The 17,862-nt window shown below is 43.4% G+C and overlaps 1 protein-coding gene across 1 annotated transcript in view; it reads right to left on the bottom strand.

Annotated features, from left to right (window-relative positions):
- LOC104807982 overlaps nt 1–170 on the bottom strand; it is a 2,484-nt gene extending 2,314 nt beyond the window's left edge. The window contains exons 1-2 of the mRNA XM_010533453.1: nt 159–170; nt 47–64 (exon numbers count right to left, since the gene is read on the bottom strand). Of these exons, the coding sequence (XP_010531755.1) occupies nt 47–64; nt 159–170 (30 nt within the window). The remainder of the gene's footprint in view (nt 1–46; nt 65–158) is intronic.
- Between the last annotated feature and the right edge of the window lie 17,692 nt (nt 171–17,862).

Here is a 17,862-nt window from a genome sequence, read left to right as displayed (position 1 = left end):
TAGACTACAAGAACGTATCGCTCGTAAGGTAGAGCGCCATCCTTACCGTGATCTCCACGAACTCCTACATTTAGCCGTTCAAATAGAAAAGCAAGATCAGAGGAAACAATCCCGGCTAAGTAGAGTAAGATCCCAAGTAGGACCCTCGTCATACTCACCAAAGCCTTCATCTGGTCCTAGGAAAGAAACGTCTGAGGTTAAAGTCTCGCGTGATCTCCGGGATAAAGGAAAAGTCCCCGAAGCTTCACGATCTCCAAAACCACCCGTGGATAACCCTAGGGACACTCGATCTAGAGAGATCATTTGTTATAAGTGTCGGGGCCATGGACATATGGCTAGAGATTGCCCAAACTCTCGCGTAATGATAATAATGGAAAACGGAGAGTATGAGTCCATGGATGAGGAAGAAGTTGGTGAACCCAACGAGGAGATCGAATATCCCGATAGCGGTGAACTCTTAGTGACGAGACGTGTTCTGAGCACCCTAGTTACTCCGGACGAAACTGCCCAACGAGAGACCATTTTTCACACTCGTTGTACCGTCCAAGGGAAAGTCTGCGGACTGATTATAGATAGCGGATCATGCACAAATGTCGCAAGTGCATATATGGTCAAGAAGCTTGGCCTAGTTTCCGAGAAACATCTGCACCCCTATAAACTTCAATGGTTAAACAACAAAGGGGAAATTAAGGTCACCGAGCGAGTCAAGGTACCATTTAGTATCGGACGGTACCAAGACGAGGTCACATGCGATGTTGTCCCAATGCAGGCGGGACACATGCTACTCGGTAGACCATGGTAGTTCGATCGAGAGGTCAGCCATGATGGACGAGCGAATCAGTACTCTTTCGTTTACAACAAGAGGAAGATTGTACTCGCACCCCTTAGTCCCTCTCAAGTGCATGAGATGCAACTAAAGCTAGCTAAGGACACCGAAGCGAAGAAGAAGAACTTCTACCTTAAAGCTAGTCAAGTCGATCGGGCTGTTCGTCAAGAACAATCGGTACTTCTCATGGTTTTTAAGGACGTCATGAACCTAAGGACGGAAGTACCTACCGATAACCCCGCCATAAGTCGACTACTTGAATGATTCCGAGATGTGTTTCCGGACGAGATTCCGGCAGGATTACCACCCATCCAGGGGATCGAGCACCAAATCGATTTAGTATCCGGTGCTCCTTTACCTAACCGACCCGCTTACCGAATGAACCTAGAAGAGACCAAAGAACTCGAAAAGCAAGTTCAAGAGCTTATGAGTAAGGGTTACATTCGAGAGAGTCTTAGTCCATGTGCAGTTCCAGTACTATTAGTACCCAAGAAGGATGGAAGTTGGCGCATGTGTGTGGATTGCCGAGCGATCAACAACATTACCGTTAAATACCGGCATCCCATCCCTAGACTCGATGACATGCTTGATGAGTTGAGCGGAGCCACGATCTTTTCAAAGATCGACCTTAAGAGTGGCTACCATCAAGTGAGAATGAAAGAAGGCGACGAGTGGAAAACCGCCTTCAAGACCAAACAGGGTTTTTACGAGTGGCTGGTCATGCCATTCGGATTCACAAATGCTCCGAGTACATTCATGCGCCTCATGAACCAGGTCTTGCAAACTTTCATAGGAAAGTTTGTCGTGGTTTACTTTGACGACATACTCGTGTATAGTCGAACCATCGAGGACCATCATTCGCATCTAGAGCAAGTATTGACCACTTTGAGAAAGGAAAGCCTCTATGTGAACCTGAAGAAGTGTTTGTTTTGTACCGATGAGTTGGTATTTCTTGGCTTCGTGGTCAGCTCTAAAGGCTTGCGAGTTGACGAGGAAAAGGTTAAAGCCATCAAAGAATGGCCGACTCCTACCATAGTTGGACACGTGAGGAGTTTCCTCGGGTTAGCGAGCTTTTATCGCCGATTTGTTCGGGACTTCAGTAGTATAGCCGCTCGTCTTACCGCCATCACTAAGAAAGATGTGAACTTTGAGTGGGAAGAAAATCAAGTGAGCGCATTTGAGGCACTTAAGGACAGCCTCACCCGAGCACTCGTCTTAGTTCTTCCGAACTTCGACAAAACCTTCGAGATTGAGTGTGATGCCTCTGGGATTGGCATAGGAGCTGTCCTTATGCAAGAAAAGAGGCCCGTCGCTTATTTTAGCGAGAAATTTAGTGGGGCTGCTCTCAATTATCCGACATACGACAAGGAGCTATACGCGCTCGTGCGTGCATTAGAGACTTGGCAGCATTACTTGTTGGCCAAAGAGTTTGTCGTTCACTCGGACCACGAGACCCTTAAACACCTCAAGGGACAAACTTCACTCAAGCGGAGATATGCTAAATGGCTTGAATTCATCGAGACCTTTCCCTGCATTACTTGTTGGCCAAAGAGTTTGTCGTTCACTCGGACCACGAGACCCTTAAACATCTCAAGGGACAGACTTCGCTCAAGCGGAGACATGCTAAATGGCTTGAATTCATCGAGACCTTTCCCTACATCGTTAAGTACAAGAAAGGGAAGGACAACGTCGTAGCCGACGCATTGTCTCGACGCTATGCGTTGATATCAGTCATGGAAGCCAGAATGCTTGGATTTGAACTCCTTAAGGAACAATACATGACTGATCCGGACTTTGAATCCATCATTAAGGAGTGTAGTCGTGGTGCCTATGGTCCATTTTTTCTACAAGATGGGTACCTCTTTCGAGAAAAACGTCTTTGCATCCCACAAGGGTCGATGCGAGATGTCATACTCCGCGAGGCTCATGGAGGCACACTTGCTGGCCATTTCGGAGTAGATAAGACGTTGGCCATTGTACAAGAGCATTTCTATTGGCCACGCCTCAGGAGGGACATTCAGAGGTTTTGTGCTAAGTGTATCGAGTGTCATAAGGCAAAATCTCGAGTACAACCTCATGGTCTTTACATGCCAATACCGATTGCCACCCACCCTTGGGTAGACATTTCGATGGACTTCGTGCTTGGGATGCCAAAAATACAACATAAGGATTCCATCTTTGTCGTAGTGGACCGGTTCTCAAAGATGGCACATTTCATACCATGTGCTAAGACCGATGACGCTAAGCATATTGCAGATCTCTTCTTTCGGGAAGTTGTGCGTTTACATGGTCTTCCAAAGACGATCGTGTCGGATCGTGACTCGAAATTCCTGAGCCATTTTTGGCGGACCTTATGGAAACGAGTCGGCACTAAACTCGTCTTCTCGACCACTTGTCATCCTCAAACGGATGGACAAACCGAAGTAGTCAATCGAACATTATCCACACTTTTGAGAGCTACTATCGGAAAACATTTCGGAGGATGGGTTGAGTGTTCACCGCATATCGAGTTTGCGTACAATAGAGCGGTCCATTCGGCCACTAAGCACTCCCCATTTGAGATAGTCTACGGCTTCAATCCAATCACGCTGCTTGATCTCATACCTCTTCCGAATGCGGAGTTTACGAACCTTGACGGCGAAAGGAAAGCCGAATTCGTTAAGCAACTCCATAAAAAGGTTAGAGACAACATTGCGCACAAGACCGAGCAATACACCCGCCAGGCAAACAAGGGACGAAAGGATGTCCAATTCAAAGAAGGCGACTGGGTATGGCTACACCTCCGACCCGAACGCTTTCCAGAAAAGCGCAAGTCCAAGCTAAACCCCAGACCAGACGGACCATTCCGCATACTAGAGAAGATCAACGATAATGCCTACCGTCTCGAGTTACCAAGTGAGTATACTGTGTCTAGTACTTTTAATGTTACTGATTTATCTTCTTTTGATGCAGGTCACGATATTTTGAGGGCAAAATCTTCTGAAGGGGGAGGGAATGATGAGGACATCGAAGCTAGAAGCTTGGACGAGGACGGGAGCTTAACGGAAGGAGCTCTAGAAGAGGTTGAAGACTTGGCCCATCAGGCATCAAGACTCTTGCCGGATGATCATAACGTCACAAGATCATTCGAAGCCGCGGGAACGGGACTTGACATGCACAACGCGAAGGCTCCCCGAACAAACCCTAGAGCCGAGCGACCATTAACTCGTGCTAGAGCTCGAGCACTTCGTATCACGCTAACCAAAGCTGTCACTCAAGTTCTCGACGGATTCCGGAGTAACGATAACAATGGCGCATCACTATTCGGACAAGAAGAGACCCGGAACATCTTCAGCATTAAGTCCGAATTGGCTAAGGCCTAGGACATGACTTTATTCAAGTCTTCGGCCCAAGAGGGAGGCCCACGACCCAACCCATGTGCAGCCCAAAGGAAGGAGCTTTCCCAACAGCTCTTTGTCTCATTTATTGCTAAACCCATGCATGTAAACTTAGCATTAAGTGTGTTTATTTCTTTTAAAATTCAGCTCTTGTAACTTTGAAACACAATTGAGATTTTTGCAAGTAATTTGAGATTGAATCTTCTCTCATTCTTTGGCTGGTGTGTCCGCCTCTCTTCCTCCGTGTTGGCCGCCGTCGGTGTGTCCGCCGGTCATCCGTCGAGCTCGGTTGGTCCGGCTCTTCCCCTTGGTTTGTCCGAGGTTCCTTCCCTTCGATTTCCATCTCCATTCTTCTGAAACGATCCGAATTCGAGAGCCACTATTTCGTGTGCCGGTGATTGGATTCATTTCTCCGCAAAGCCCCTTCGATTCCCTTGTTCCTCCGCGAATTCGAGAGCCATGCTCGTGAGCCGGTGATTGCGGTTGAACTCCCCTCGTCCATCCTCTTCGTGCGTACATCAAACTCTCTCTGCGATTTACTCCGTCTGTCGAATGCTCCCTTCTATCTGCGTGTTATGCCTCTTTATTTCAAGACGAACAAGATGTGGTCGACGTTTTCGTTGTCGTCTGAGTACCGCATTTTAAGGGAAAGATGTCGGACATGTCTGACATAATTATTGCTTTACTTTTCACTACAAAACAAACTTTGCAGACAAATTGAGTGCAACATCATATATATATATATATATATATATATATATATATATATTATATTATCTATAGATATATAATACGTTTACATATATATAAGCACACATATGTATTAATATATACATATATATATATATTATATGCATATATATATATATATACTCTATTTATACCTATAATTATAATTCTGTGCTCCGTAAATATATATACATATGCATTTTCCAATATGTATATATACGTTCCTATATTATACATATATATTCACATATATATAAATTTATTTATACAGATACATATTATATGTATACACATACACATATCATATATATATATATATTTATTTATATTATTCATATATATATATATATATATCAGTATGTATACATATATTTATAATACACATGCATAATATACATATATACATGAAACTGATGAATGAAACTAATGCTAAAAAGAATCATAGAAATAGATTAGAGATCGAACATGATGCTAACCGAGAACGAAATAAAAAATATTCTATACGGTTTCTCAATCTATATGATAATATCAGTTAGAGACGGGGTTTGTTATTTAGAATTCTTCCGGATTTCGACCGATCTTTATCAAACATGTTTTCGAATATCTCATATTCTCAGTTTTTTTTTTCTTTTTAATACTCTTCCGAAAAAAATTATCCCGTGCTTCTAGGACGTTGAAGTTGTCGAGCAGAATCCTTTTTTTTTCTTTTTTTTTCAAACACACATATGTACATATATACACATGCTCGACCCACAACTTAGACCCGAACCTATGAGCACTCATGTCCCCGAATGATGTTCATTAACGAGTTAATTGACAGAGGAGTGTCAGGATGTATTAGAAGAGTTTTTTTATTTTTTTTGAAATGAGAAATGGGGTAAAAGAATAACAACGCTTGACTTAGACGGAGAAATCTTTTTAAAATTCCAAATACCAATTTACCTCATGTTCTAACTGATTCTATCATAAAACCGATCTACCAGTATTAAATATCGTCGACAATTCGTTCTATACTTAGGAATTCCTAATACGGGTCGCAAAATATCTCAAACAATCTAATTCTATCGATCCAAAACCCACACATGTACGTATATATACACACACAATTGGATTTTTTTTTTTGCATATATCTATGTATATGTACATATTACCTTAAAAATACGATTATCGATGTAATTGACTATCGAATCTCTCCCCCAAACTTGAACTGAACACCGTCCTCGGTGTTAGCTCACCTCGTGGTCGAAAAACGACTCATGATATGTAGTAAAGAATGGAAAAGAGGGAGACACTTAGTTGTTCTCATGGAGCTTCAGTCTTTTTCTTCTGAGAGTGGGAGCTTGGTTGTTTTCCATCTGACCCTTAAAAGAACATTCAACCGCACACAATATATTACAAAAATAAAAACAAACCAAACACAAAGGATATGTGACTGGGGTCCCTCCCGACAAGGGCTCGTTTAGGGTCGTGAGCTTGACCTTCTCGGTTCAGTTCTCGGACGGGTCAGAGAGAGGAAGTATGTCTCTGCCGAATTGTACAGCTTGACTCTTTGGGCATTGACCTTAAATGAGCCTCTGTCTCGTCCCCAAAGCTCAATCGCACCGTGGCTTGAAACGTCTTTCACCGTGTATGGACCGGACCATCGGGATTTAAGCTTTCCTGGAAATAAACGCAAACGTGAGTTGAAAACAAGGACTTGGTCATTTACCTTGAACGATCGACGGAGAATATGATGATCATATCATTTCTTCGTGCGTTCCTTGTAAATTTTCGCGTTCTCGTATGCGTCAAGACGAATCTCATCAAGGTGGTGCAGTTGTAGAAGACGTTTCTCCGCTGCTGTCCTAATGTCGTAGTTCAGTGCCTTCACTGCCCAGAATGCCTTATGCTCCAATTCAACAGGTAGATGGCAAGACTTCCCATAAACAAGCTGGAACGGAGTCATCCCGATGGGAGTCTTGAAGGCAGTTTTGTATGCCCAAACCATATCATCCAACTTCTGCGACCAATCCTTTCGCGAGCGCGAAACTGTCTTCTCCAGTATGGTCTTGATCTCACGGTTGGATATCTCAACCTGGCCGTTTGTCTGTGGGTGGTACGGAGTAGCTATGCGATGTCGCACTCCGTACTTTTTCAGTAGTTGTTCAATCACACGATTAACGAAATGAGTTCCACCGTCACTAATGACAACTCAGGGAACGCCAAATCTCGGGAATATGGTGCGTTTGAACATCTGAAACACTGTCTTTGCATCATTCTTTGGACTTGCAAGTGCTTCGACCCACTTGATGACGTAGTCAACGGCGACCAAGATGTACATATTCCCGCAGGATGATGGGAATGGTCCGTCGAATGGCTCAACCTCGAGGATGTACCGCTGCGGCATCTCGTGTCTACGGGAAATGTTTCCCGTTTTCTGACAAACATCGCATGAGGAGACAAATTGGTGCACATCTCTGAATAGTGTGGGCCAATAAAACTCGGCCTGCAAAATCTTCGCAGCGGTTTTCGATGTAGCAAAATGTCCTGCGTAATCAGAAGAATGGCAATGGGCGATGACGCTCTGAATCTCCTCTTCTGGTATGCATCGCCTGAATATCCCGTCTTTTCCTCTCTTGAAAAGGAAAGGTTCATCCCAGAAATAATTTCGGACGTCATGAAGGAATTTCTTCCTTCCATTGTAGTTCAGCTCTGGAGGAATCAACCCACTCACCAGATAGTTCACGAAGTCTGCATACCACGGAGCCTCGGAGTGGACTGAAATGGCCATGACATACTCGTCTCGCAATGAGTCATCGATGGGCAAAGGGTTCGGAATCTCAAGCCGTGATAAATGATCCGCTACACCATTTTGAGTCCCCTTTCTGTCCCTGATCTCTAGATCAAACTCTTGTAGCAGAAGAGTCCATCTGATGAGTCGAGGCTTGGCATCTTTCTTGGACAGAAGGTATCGGAGAGCTGTGTGATCAGTGTAGACTATTACTTTCGATCCGACTAGATAAGACCTGAACTTCTCGAAAGCGTAGACCATGGCAAGCATCTCCTTTTCCGTGGTGGTGTAGTTGATCTGAGCATCGTCAAGGGTGCGACTAGCATAGTAAATGGCGTGCAATCGCTTGTTCTTCCGCTGGCCTAAAACTGCTCCTACAGCGTAGTCGCTAGCATCGCACATGATCTCAAAGGGGAGATCCCAATCTAGAGGCTGAATAATCGGCGGAGATACCAAGGCCTTTTTTAGAGTTTGGAACGCGGCATCATATTCTGCAGTGTAGATAAACGGCGCGTCCTTACAAAGCAGGTCGGTGAGTGGCTTCTAGATTTTTGAGAAGTCTTTGATGAACCTCCTATAAAACCCCGCATGGCCCAAGAAACTGCGAATAGCTCTGACATTATGCGGTGGTGGCAGTTTCTCGATCACCTCGACTTTGGCCTTGTCAACCTCAATCCCCTTCTCTGAGATCTTGTGGCCCAAAATAATCCCTTCTTGGACCATGAAATGGCACTTCTCCCAGTTGAGCACCAGATTTGCCTGTGAGCACCTGTCTAACACTCGAGAAAGATTTATCAGACACATGTCGAAGGAGGGTCCATGAACGGAGAAATCGTCCACAAACACCTCCATCGACTCCTCGATCACATCGGAAAATATGGCCATCATACACCGTTGGAATGTCGCCGGAGCGTTACATAATCCAAACGGCATGCGACGATAGGCATAAGTTCCGTATGGGCAAGTAAATGTAGTTTTCTCCTGATCATTAGGATGAATGGGGATCTGGAAAAAACCTGGGTACCCGTCGAGGAAGCAGAAATACGAGTGTAAGGCAAGACGTTCTAGCATTTGGTCGATGAATGGCAGTGGAAAATGGTCCTTCCTCGTGTTGGCATTCAATTTGCACATGCGCCAACCGGTCACCGTTCTCGTCGGAATAAGCTCGTTCTTTTCGTTGGTGACCATCGTCATTCCTCCCTTCTTCGGAACGACCTGTACAGGACTCATCCAATGGCTGTCAGAGATAGGAAAAATGATACCTGCATCGAGAAGTTTCATTATCTCTTTCTTCACCACTTCTTGCAGCATCGGATTGAGACGTCGTTGATGCTCAATGGAGGTTTTGGACTCATCCTCCAAATGGATCCTGTGCATGCAAAGGGAAGAGTTGATTACCTTGATATCCGCAATTGTGTACCCTATGACCTTCCTGTACTTTCGGAGCGTGTCCAGCAGCTCCTGTACCTGAGAATCATCCAAGGAAGAACTGATAATCACAGGGTAAGTTCGGTCTGAGCCGAGAAATTCATACCTAAGCCCTTGTGGTAAGGGCTTCAGTTCCACTTCCGGTGCATCTTCTCGACTCCAGTCGGGACTAAGTGGAGAAGATGTGATGACTGGAGTCTCTTTGGATTCTTGGGCTCGGTTAGTGGCAGCGATCTCAAGATCGATGTCACCCTCAGAGGACAGGATAACCTGAATCGAGGACTTTGATAGATCCATCGGGGGTATGTCGGGTGCATCCAGGATTCGGCTAAAGGTCCATATATGCTCCTTGTCAGTTTTCTCAGGGTTTAGGAGCATCATCTTTAGGGGATCGCGATCTTGCAATTGACCAAATACCTCCTCCGTCAAAACTTCAATCATGTCAATGAAGTATGAAGACTCCATGACATAGGGTTTCTTGAGGTTCTGATCAAGCGTGAACTCCACCGTTTCATCGTCTATCTTCATTGTTTGTCTGCTAGCTCTCACATGGATGACTGCGTCAGCGGTGTTAAGGAATGGATGACCAAGTATGATCGGTACTCTCAAGTCCTCGTCCATGTCTAACACCACGAAGTCAACCGGTACGTAGAAGTCTCCCACCTTAAGTGGTACATCTTCCAATATCCCAGCGGGATATTTTACCGATCTATCAGCAAGTTGGAGCGCCATCCTTGTCGGCTTCAACTCTCCCACGTTCAACTTCTTGAATATCGATAGTGGGAGAAGGCTAACACTGGCTCCGAGATCATATAATGCCCTGTCAATGGAGACATTACCCAATTTGCAGGGTATCGAGAAGCTTCCTGTGTCAGCTCGTTTGGGCGGTAACTCATGTTGAATTAGCGCACTGCATTCGGTGTTGAGCGATACCGTCTCTTTTTCCACGACTCGCTTCTTCGTGAGTATGTCCTTGAGAAACTTTGTGTAAGATGGCATCTGCAGGATGGCTTCTGTGAAAGGCATGGTAATCTCAAGCTTTTTCAGCATCTCGGCAAATCTCGCGAATTGTCGATCCTCATTGTGCTTCTTCAGGCGGGATGGAAAAGGAACGGGCGGAGGTCTTGGTGGTGGAACATAGACTTCCTCAGCTTCTTCGTTCACGACCTCTTTGCCTTTGGAGCTTTGCCCGTTTTCCATCATCGGTGAAGTGACTTCTTCAAGCTGCTTGCCACTTCTCAGGGTGATAGTATTGCAGTGTTCTCGTGGGTTGATCTCAGGCTTCCCGGGAAGTGACCCGCTCGGTCTTTGAGATGCCGAGGCCATCTGGGCAACCTGGTTGTCGAGTAATTTTAGATGCGACTACATCCCATCCACTTGAGACTGCATGCTCCCCACTTGATTCTTTACCTCCTCTTGGTCCATCTTCAAGCTATGTAGCATTGTCTCTTGCGTCTTTTGTTCTTGTAGCAGTTGTGCTAACATCGCTTTAATCTCTGAATCACCGTCTTGTTGTTGCGGTGGAGGTGTGGGTGCTCGAAAATTCTGAACCGGAGGTCTGTATGGTTGGTTTTGAATCGGCCCTTCATTCTGCATCAGTGGGGCCCGTGGCTGAAAGGCGAACCCTGGCGGGATCCGCTGGTTCTGGTTTTGCATTGGCCGATAGTTATTTTGCGGAGGATTCAGGACGTTGTTGTTCCTCCAGGAGAGATTCGGGTGGTTCCTATACCCTGGGTTGTACATGTTGGAATAGGGGTTGTTGGCGACATAATTCACATCTTCAATCCCTTCGTCAACAGCGTACAAAGCGAGCTCGCCTTGCTGCTCGCCTGATGTGCTAGTGGATGAGACAAAGCTTGCATTAGCAAGTTTCGTCTTTAGCGCGGTGAGCTCGTCTAGCACCTGCTGCAACTTAGAATCGCTATCTCTCCTGGGCATGTCTCTCGCAGACTCCAATGGAGAATCTTCTTCCCTCGCCATTTGATCAATGTGTTGTTCAAGATCCGTGAAAGACATGTGAGAAATGCTTCCTCCGCAGGCGGCTCGGATCAATGTCCGGGTATCCGGCCGTAGACCTCTGATGAACTTGTTGATCAGGTAGTTCTTGTCGAGGCCGTGATGAGGGCTCTCCTGGGCATGTCTCTCGCAGACTCCAATGGAGAATCTTCTTCCCTCGCCATTTGATCAATGTGTTGTTCAAGATCCGTGAAAGACATGTGAGAAATGCTTCCTCCGCAGGCGGCTCGGATCAATGTCCGGGTATCCGGCCGTAGACCTCTGATGAACTTGTTGATCAGGTAGTTCTTGTCGAGGCCGTGATGAGGGCATTGTTGGTTGTAATGCTCTAGGATGATCCATGATATGACATTTTACTTTGTACTGATTCATTGATTTATGAATGCATTATTTTTCCGTTATACGATTAGCATGTTTGTTGTATTTCGGTATCCTTGAATCATTATAGAATGATTCTAAACATCCTGGTCAGTTATCATTGTGGGAACAATGATGAATTAAGACTAGCATGAGGTGTGATCGATGCATTGGATGCATATCACAATCATGGGTACTCGTTGTGAACGAGTGACTGGTTGACCCGCATGAGATTGTCACATGGACAGAGTCATGACTTGAATCTCATACAGCGGTTCGTTTATGGATCCTCACACTTGAGATGTCTAGAGTATCTGATATGAGGAGTGGCGTGTCTTGACTGCGTCAAACGTCGTCTTTAACCGGATGATTATAACGGCGTTGATCAGATACGTTCACGAATCATATGGAGATAGTACACATGCAATATGGGACTCGTCACCTCCTTAATAGGAGAGATATCGCTGGGCCCTCTCGTAGAAATCGGACTATGAAAACGCGTGGCCACGCTATAGATGAAGTTGCATCTATTTTACTAGTCGATTTACCAAGACGAGAAAGCGGTTGAACTTGAAGGGTGGCTCAAACCATGCCCTTGTTCAACATATGATATCGTGAGACAAAGGATCAGAATTCGAGCTGTTAATGCCTTGGTTAGATCACCTCTAACTCAATTCTAAGTGGGTGGTCATGGCGTCTTGCTAGAGGCTAACCATGACTTGTGGTTCGGGAAAGGTTCCTAAAGTCACTACCACTTAGAATGGGCCTACAGGGTCACACACCAATAGGGATGGACTTATACGTGAAGAATACGAAGAATGGAAATGAGATTTGACCGAAGACCAAGTTTGGTCAGCCCCGGACCAAGTTTGGTCAGTCCAGGAGGTCCGGAAGCTCGGTCGGAGGTCATCTGTCCAGGCCTGGTCCGGCTGACCAATAGTTGGTCAGCCGCTGACCAGACAAAGGGTCAGATGGACCGAGAAAAGACGAGTCGGACTGAGCTGACCAAGAACAGTCTTTGTCCGGAGCTGACCACGCGTGGTCCGCCGGACCAAGCCTTCAGGTCAGCCAGTCCGTGAGCCTCGGACTAAGCTGGACCAAGCTCCTGGTCCGGCGGACCGGGATCCGGAAAGTTTCCATAATTCGATTTTAGGGTTTTCTAAGCTTATTTAAGTTTGGGATTTCGTCCAAACTTAATTAAGGGCCGACCTAAAACTCAGAGAAACATCCTAGAACCCTAGAGAACCTGTTCTCTTCGATTTCTATTGTCTCGGGATTGGATCTCGTCTCTTGAGTTACCCTTTTCTTCACTAATCCTAGCAGATTCGTTCCAAATCGTTTGGAATCCTTCCCGTCGGTGTGGATACGTGTAGAGGGACTGTAACTTCAGTCCTAGGTGATTTAGAACAGGCCCCGGATCGAAATAAACTTCAAGTCTCATCGAGAACGAGGTAAGTAACGATTCCCTCGGTGATATACACGATCTTTCGGGTTTTGCGAGTTTGGTTGCGTGTGACGTTTGACTAGGTTTAGATCTTTCTTCCGCTGCATGAAACCTAGTAAACCAAACCCTAGATCGATATGATCGCATGCTAGGAACCCGTAGATAACTCAACAGGCATGACTTTTGATAGCCCTTGTATCTTTTCCACGCATCGTGCAGACTCTCCCCGTGATCTTGCTTAAATGAGTGAATATTGTTCAAGGCGGCTTGAGTGCGATGTGGGGAAAAGAAGCGTTGCATAAACTGGCTCTCTAGTTGGTCCCATGTGTGAATGGAATCCGGTTCGAGTTCATAGAGTCAGTCGAGCGCTGCGTCGATCAACGTCCACGTGAGGTGTGCGTTGGGATCGGCTCTCTTGATGGACCGACACATCATCTTGAACCTCGTGAGGTGTGCGTTGGGATCTTCATTTGGCCTACCCCGGAAGGCCATGGCGCTCAACATTTGGATAGTGGCGGGAGTGAGCTCGAATCTTGTCATGTCAACCTCTGGCATCCGTATGCCAGACATGAGCTCAGTGTGTTTCAGGGCATTGTACTGCGCAAAGGTTTCTTCATTTATATGCACATCTCCGGGTACGGGTACAACGTTGTGTTCTGCCATCCTTTCTCGGTGTTGTTTTCGGTTTTGTTTAGCAGTTTTCTCGATTTCAGGGTCGAAAGGAACTAGGTTTTCCGACCCAGCACTCCTTGTCATACACTGGAGAAATCCTGCGTAGAAAACGGATGGAGCAACAACGAGAAAAGGTGAAGAACAGATTGAACAAAAGAAGAAAAAAAATGACTAAACCGAACAGTTTCCTAATCGTATCGCTAGAGCCGTTTTGCGTCCCCGGCAACGGCGCCAAAAACTTGATGTCAATCTAGGGTGTGATCTAATCTCGTTTAATTTCCTAGATATAACTACCGCAAGTGTACGGGTCAATCGTAGTATTTTAGGGTCGATCACAGGGACACAGATGGATTCAACGATATCAATTACGGGTTCTACTCGGTTTTTGGTCAGGGTGATAAATTGGTTGGTGGTGACGGTGGTTAAACTTAAATACAAATCAAAGCAAATATAAACAGTGATTTTTAACAGAATTTAATTAATACATTGTAGGTGTCGGGATTTTACGGGTTATGTAAGGATCGCTTCTAAAAATATATTTCGGTAACTATGATCATAATTTAGGAAATTCAAGTGCGTATTTGCAAAGGATCAATTCGAATATCACCTTATATCCTAGGAATTTCTTCTACCGACCTCTCGGTTCTTAATAGATTAAAATTTCTAAAAATCATTAAGTTCGCTATCACAATTTCCAGGCAATACAACCATCTCTCGATGCGAAAATTACCCATTCGAATAAATGATTTCTAAATTCGAATTCTATATCTCTATGTGAATTTAAATTCTAATATCAACAATTCAATTGGCCAAAAAAGAATTGCAGCATTAAAATCCATTTATTCGATCCAAATTATAAAATCGCAGTTTACCAAAATTAATTAAACACGTACGATCCTTACAAACCGTTCAATCCCTAACCTACAATGATAAAACTACTCACACATGATTGAAATCACAACAACAAAAAATCCAAGAAGAATTCATAAATATAAAAGACAGAGAAAGAGAGTTCTCAGTGTTTTCTGCAGGTTGAGTGGATTTGTTCTTCCTTCTATCTGATGATTCTCGTCTCTCTCTGCAACTCTCTCTGCGATTTACTCCGTTTGTCGAATGCTCCCTTCTATCTGCGTGTTATGCCTCTTTATTTCAAGACGAACAAGATGTGGTGGACGTTTTCGTTGTCGTCTGAGTACCGCATTTTAAGGGAAAGATGTCGGACATGTCTGACATAATTATTGCTTTACTTTTCACTACAAAACAAACTTTGCAGACAAATTGAGTGCAACATCATATATATATATATATATATATATATATATATATATATTATATTATCTATAGATATATAATACGTTTACATATATATAAGCACACATATGTATTAATATATACATATATATATATATTATATGCATATATATATATATATACTCTATTTATACCTATAATTATAATTCTGTGCTCCGTAAATATATATACATATGCATTTTCCAATATGTATATATACGTTCCTATATTATACATATATATTCACATATATATAAATTTATTTATACAGATACATATTATATATATACACATACACATATCATATATATATATATTTATATTATTCATATATATATATATATATCAGTATGTATACATATATTTATAATACACATGCATAATATACATATATACATGCATAATATATATACATATAATTATATATGTGTACACAAATATACATGCGCTGGTATGCATGTGTTTTTATATTATATACTTACATATGTGTATATACTATGCACGGACATATATATATATATTAAATAATATTTACACGATGGAGCTATCGTGTAACGATAGTGTCATCGTTGTGTTTTTTTTTTCTCTTTTTTTTTCAATTTTGTTTTTTTTTCGCAGATTGATTTTTTTTTTTTGGTCTGAATCTCCTGAAAATTCTTTGATAAAATTTGTTTTCCGCTCTTTCCTATAAAATATGAAAACATCGAAATCGGAGTAAAATTATACATAATAATACCTATAAACATATAAATTTCGTGAAATAAAATGTAAATCGTATACAAAAATATATTAATATATACATGTTCTCAGCGGATAAAGGAACTCGGCCCATTGGCCCCCACTTGCTCTAATCATGGACTGCTAAACATCTAATGCCCATATCCCTAACATGACCCTCATGCTTCGACGAAGGGAGAGGCTTCGTCAACTATGGATGAGTGTTTGATTCATTACATGTTTTGCATACTTAATATGTTATGAAATCCATGTATTGTTATGAACAATACTAAACTCCCTAGTCATATGTCATTGTGGGAATAATGATATACTAAGACTAGTATGATGTGTGATTCATAGGTATTGGATACGATCACAATCATAGGTATTCATTGGAGAACGGAATACTGGATTGATCCGCATGAGATTTTCACATGGTCTAGCGTCATGACTTGAATCTCATATGACGGTTCTATGATTGGATCCTAAGACCTGAGATATCTACAGAATCCAACATGAGAAGTTGCGTACTTTGAATACATCAAACGTCCTGCGTAACAGGAGGACTATAAAGGCGTGTATCAGGTACGAAACAAATCATGTGCTGGATTGTAGATAGTCAAGATGAGATTTGTACCTCTCGTAAAAGAGAGAGATATCGCTGGGCCCTCGTGTGAGCAAGACTGTAGAAATGTGTGGCCGCACTATAGACGAGCATCGTCTATTTCACACAGTCGAACTCAGTCAACGAGAAAGCAGTCGAATCAGATAAGGTGGCTTGTCTATGCCTTATGTTCGACATATGATATCGTGATACAAAAGGATCATCAATAGGAATCATCACAGTGTTGGGATTCCTGAGATCTCTAGAGCGAATCTAATTCCTAAGAGATCGGTTCTAGGGTTTGCGCAGCGGATGTAAAACAAAAATTTTGATGAAACCCTAAAACCTAGCATGCATGATCTTATAGAAACGTTAGAACGCTTACCTCAATCGATCTGGGGCCTGTATCAATTGATGTTCGTCCAAACACTTAAGACAGGAAGAATACCTCGCCCTCTACACGTATCCACATGGCGGAAAGGATTCCAACGGTTGGAACTCGTCTGCTAGGACTGAAGAACGCTTTCTTCTTTGCGCAAGGGTTTCAGGGATTTTCTCTTAGGTTTTTCTCTCTCAAAACCTCTCAAAAAGTCTAAAAGTTGTCCATCAAAGGTTAGGAGGCGTTTTTCCAAAGGTTAGGAGGCGTTTTTATAAAGTTAATTAGAGTGAGTTAAGGAAAAAGCGTTCTTCAGTCCTAGCAGACGAGTTCCAACCGTTGGAATCCTTTCCACCGTGTGGATACGTGTAGAGGACGAGGCATTCTTCCTACCTTAAGTGATCAGACAAACACATCAATTGATACAGGCCCCGGATCGATTGAGGTAAGCGTTCTAACGTTTCTACAAGATCATGCATGCTAGGTTTTAGGGTTTCATCAAAATTTTTGTTTTACATCCGCTGCGCAAACCCTAGAACCGATCTCTTAGGAATTAGATCCGCTCTAGATATCCCAGGAATCCCAATAGAAACCTTAAGTTTCGGGATCCGAAATCCAAAATCTGAAATTTGTTCGTTCGGCATACCGGTCGGTCTGATCTCTGGACCGACCGGTCTGTTGGTTGTAATGCTCTAGGATGACCCATGATATGATATTTTACTTTGTATTGATTCATTGATTTATGAATGCATTATTTATCCGTTATACGATTAGCATGTTTGTTGTATTTCGGCATCCTTGAATCATTAGAGAATGATTCTAGACTCCCTAGTCAGTCATCATTGTGGGAACAATGTTGAATCAAGACTAGCATGAGGTGTGATCAACGCATTGGATGTAGATCACAATCATGGGTACTCGTTGTGAACGAGTGACTGGATGACCCACATGAGATTGTCACATGGACAGAGTCATGACTTGAATCTCATACAGCGGTTCGTTTATGGATCCTCATACCTGAGATGTCTAGAGTATCTGATATGAGGAGTGGCGTGTCTTGACTGCGTCAAACGTCGTCTTTAACCGGATGATTATAACGGCGTTGATCAGATACGTTCACGAATCATATGGAGATAGTACACATGCAATATGAGACTTGTCACCTCCTTAACAAGAGAGATATCGCTGGGCCCCCTCGTGGAAGTCAGACTATGAAAACGCGTGGCCACGCTATAGATAAAGTTGCATCTATTTTA

This window comes from Tarenaya hassleriana, unplaced genomic scaffold (assembly GCF_000463585.1).
Source record: "Tarenaya hassleriana unplaced genomic scaffold, ASM46358v1 Cleome134, whole genome shotgun sequence".
Lineage (NCBI taxonomy): Eukaryota > Viridiplantae > Streptophyta > Magnoliopsida > Brassicales > Cleomaceae > Tarenaya > Tarenaya hassleriana.
The sequence above is the reverse complement of the archived record's forward strand: the minus strand, read 5'-3'. Positions and strand labels throughout refer to the sequence as shown.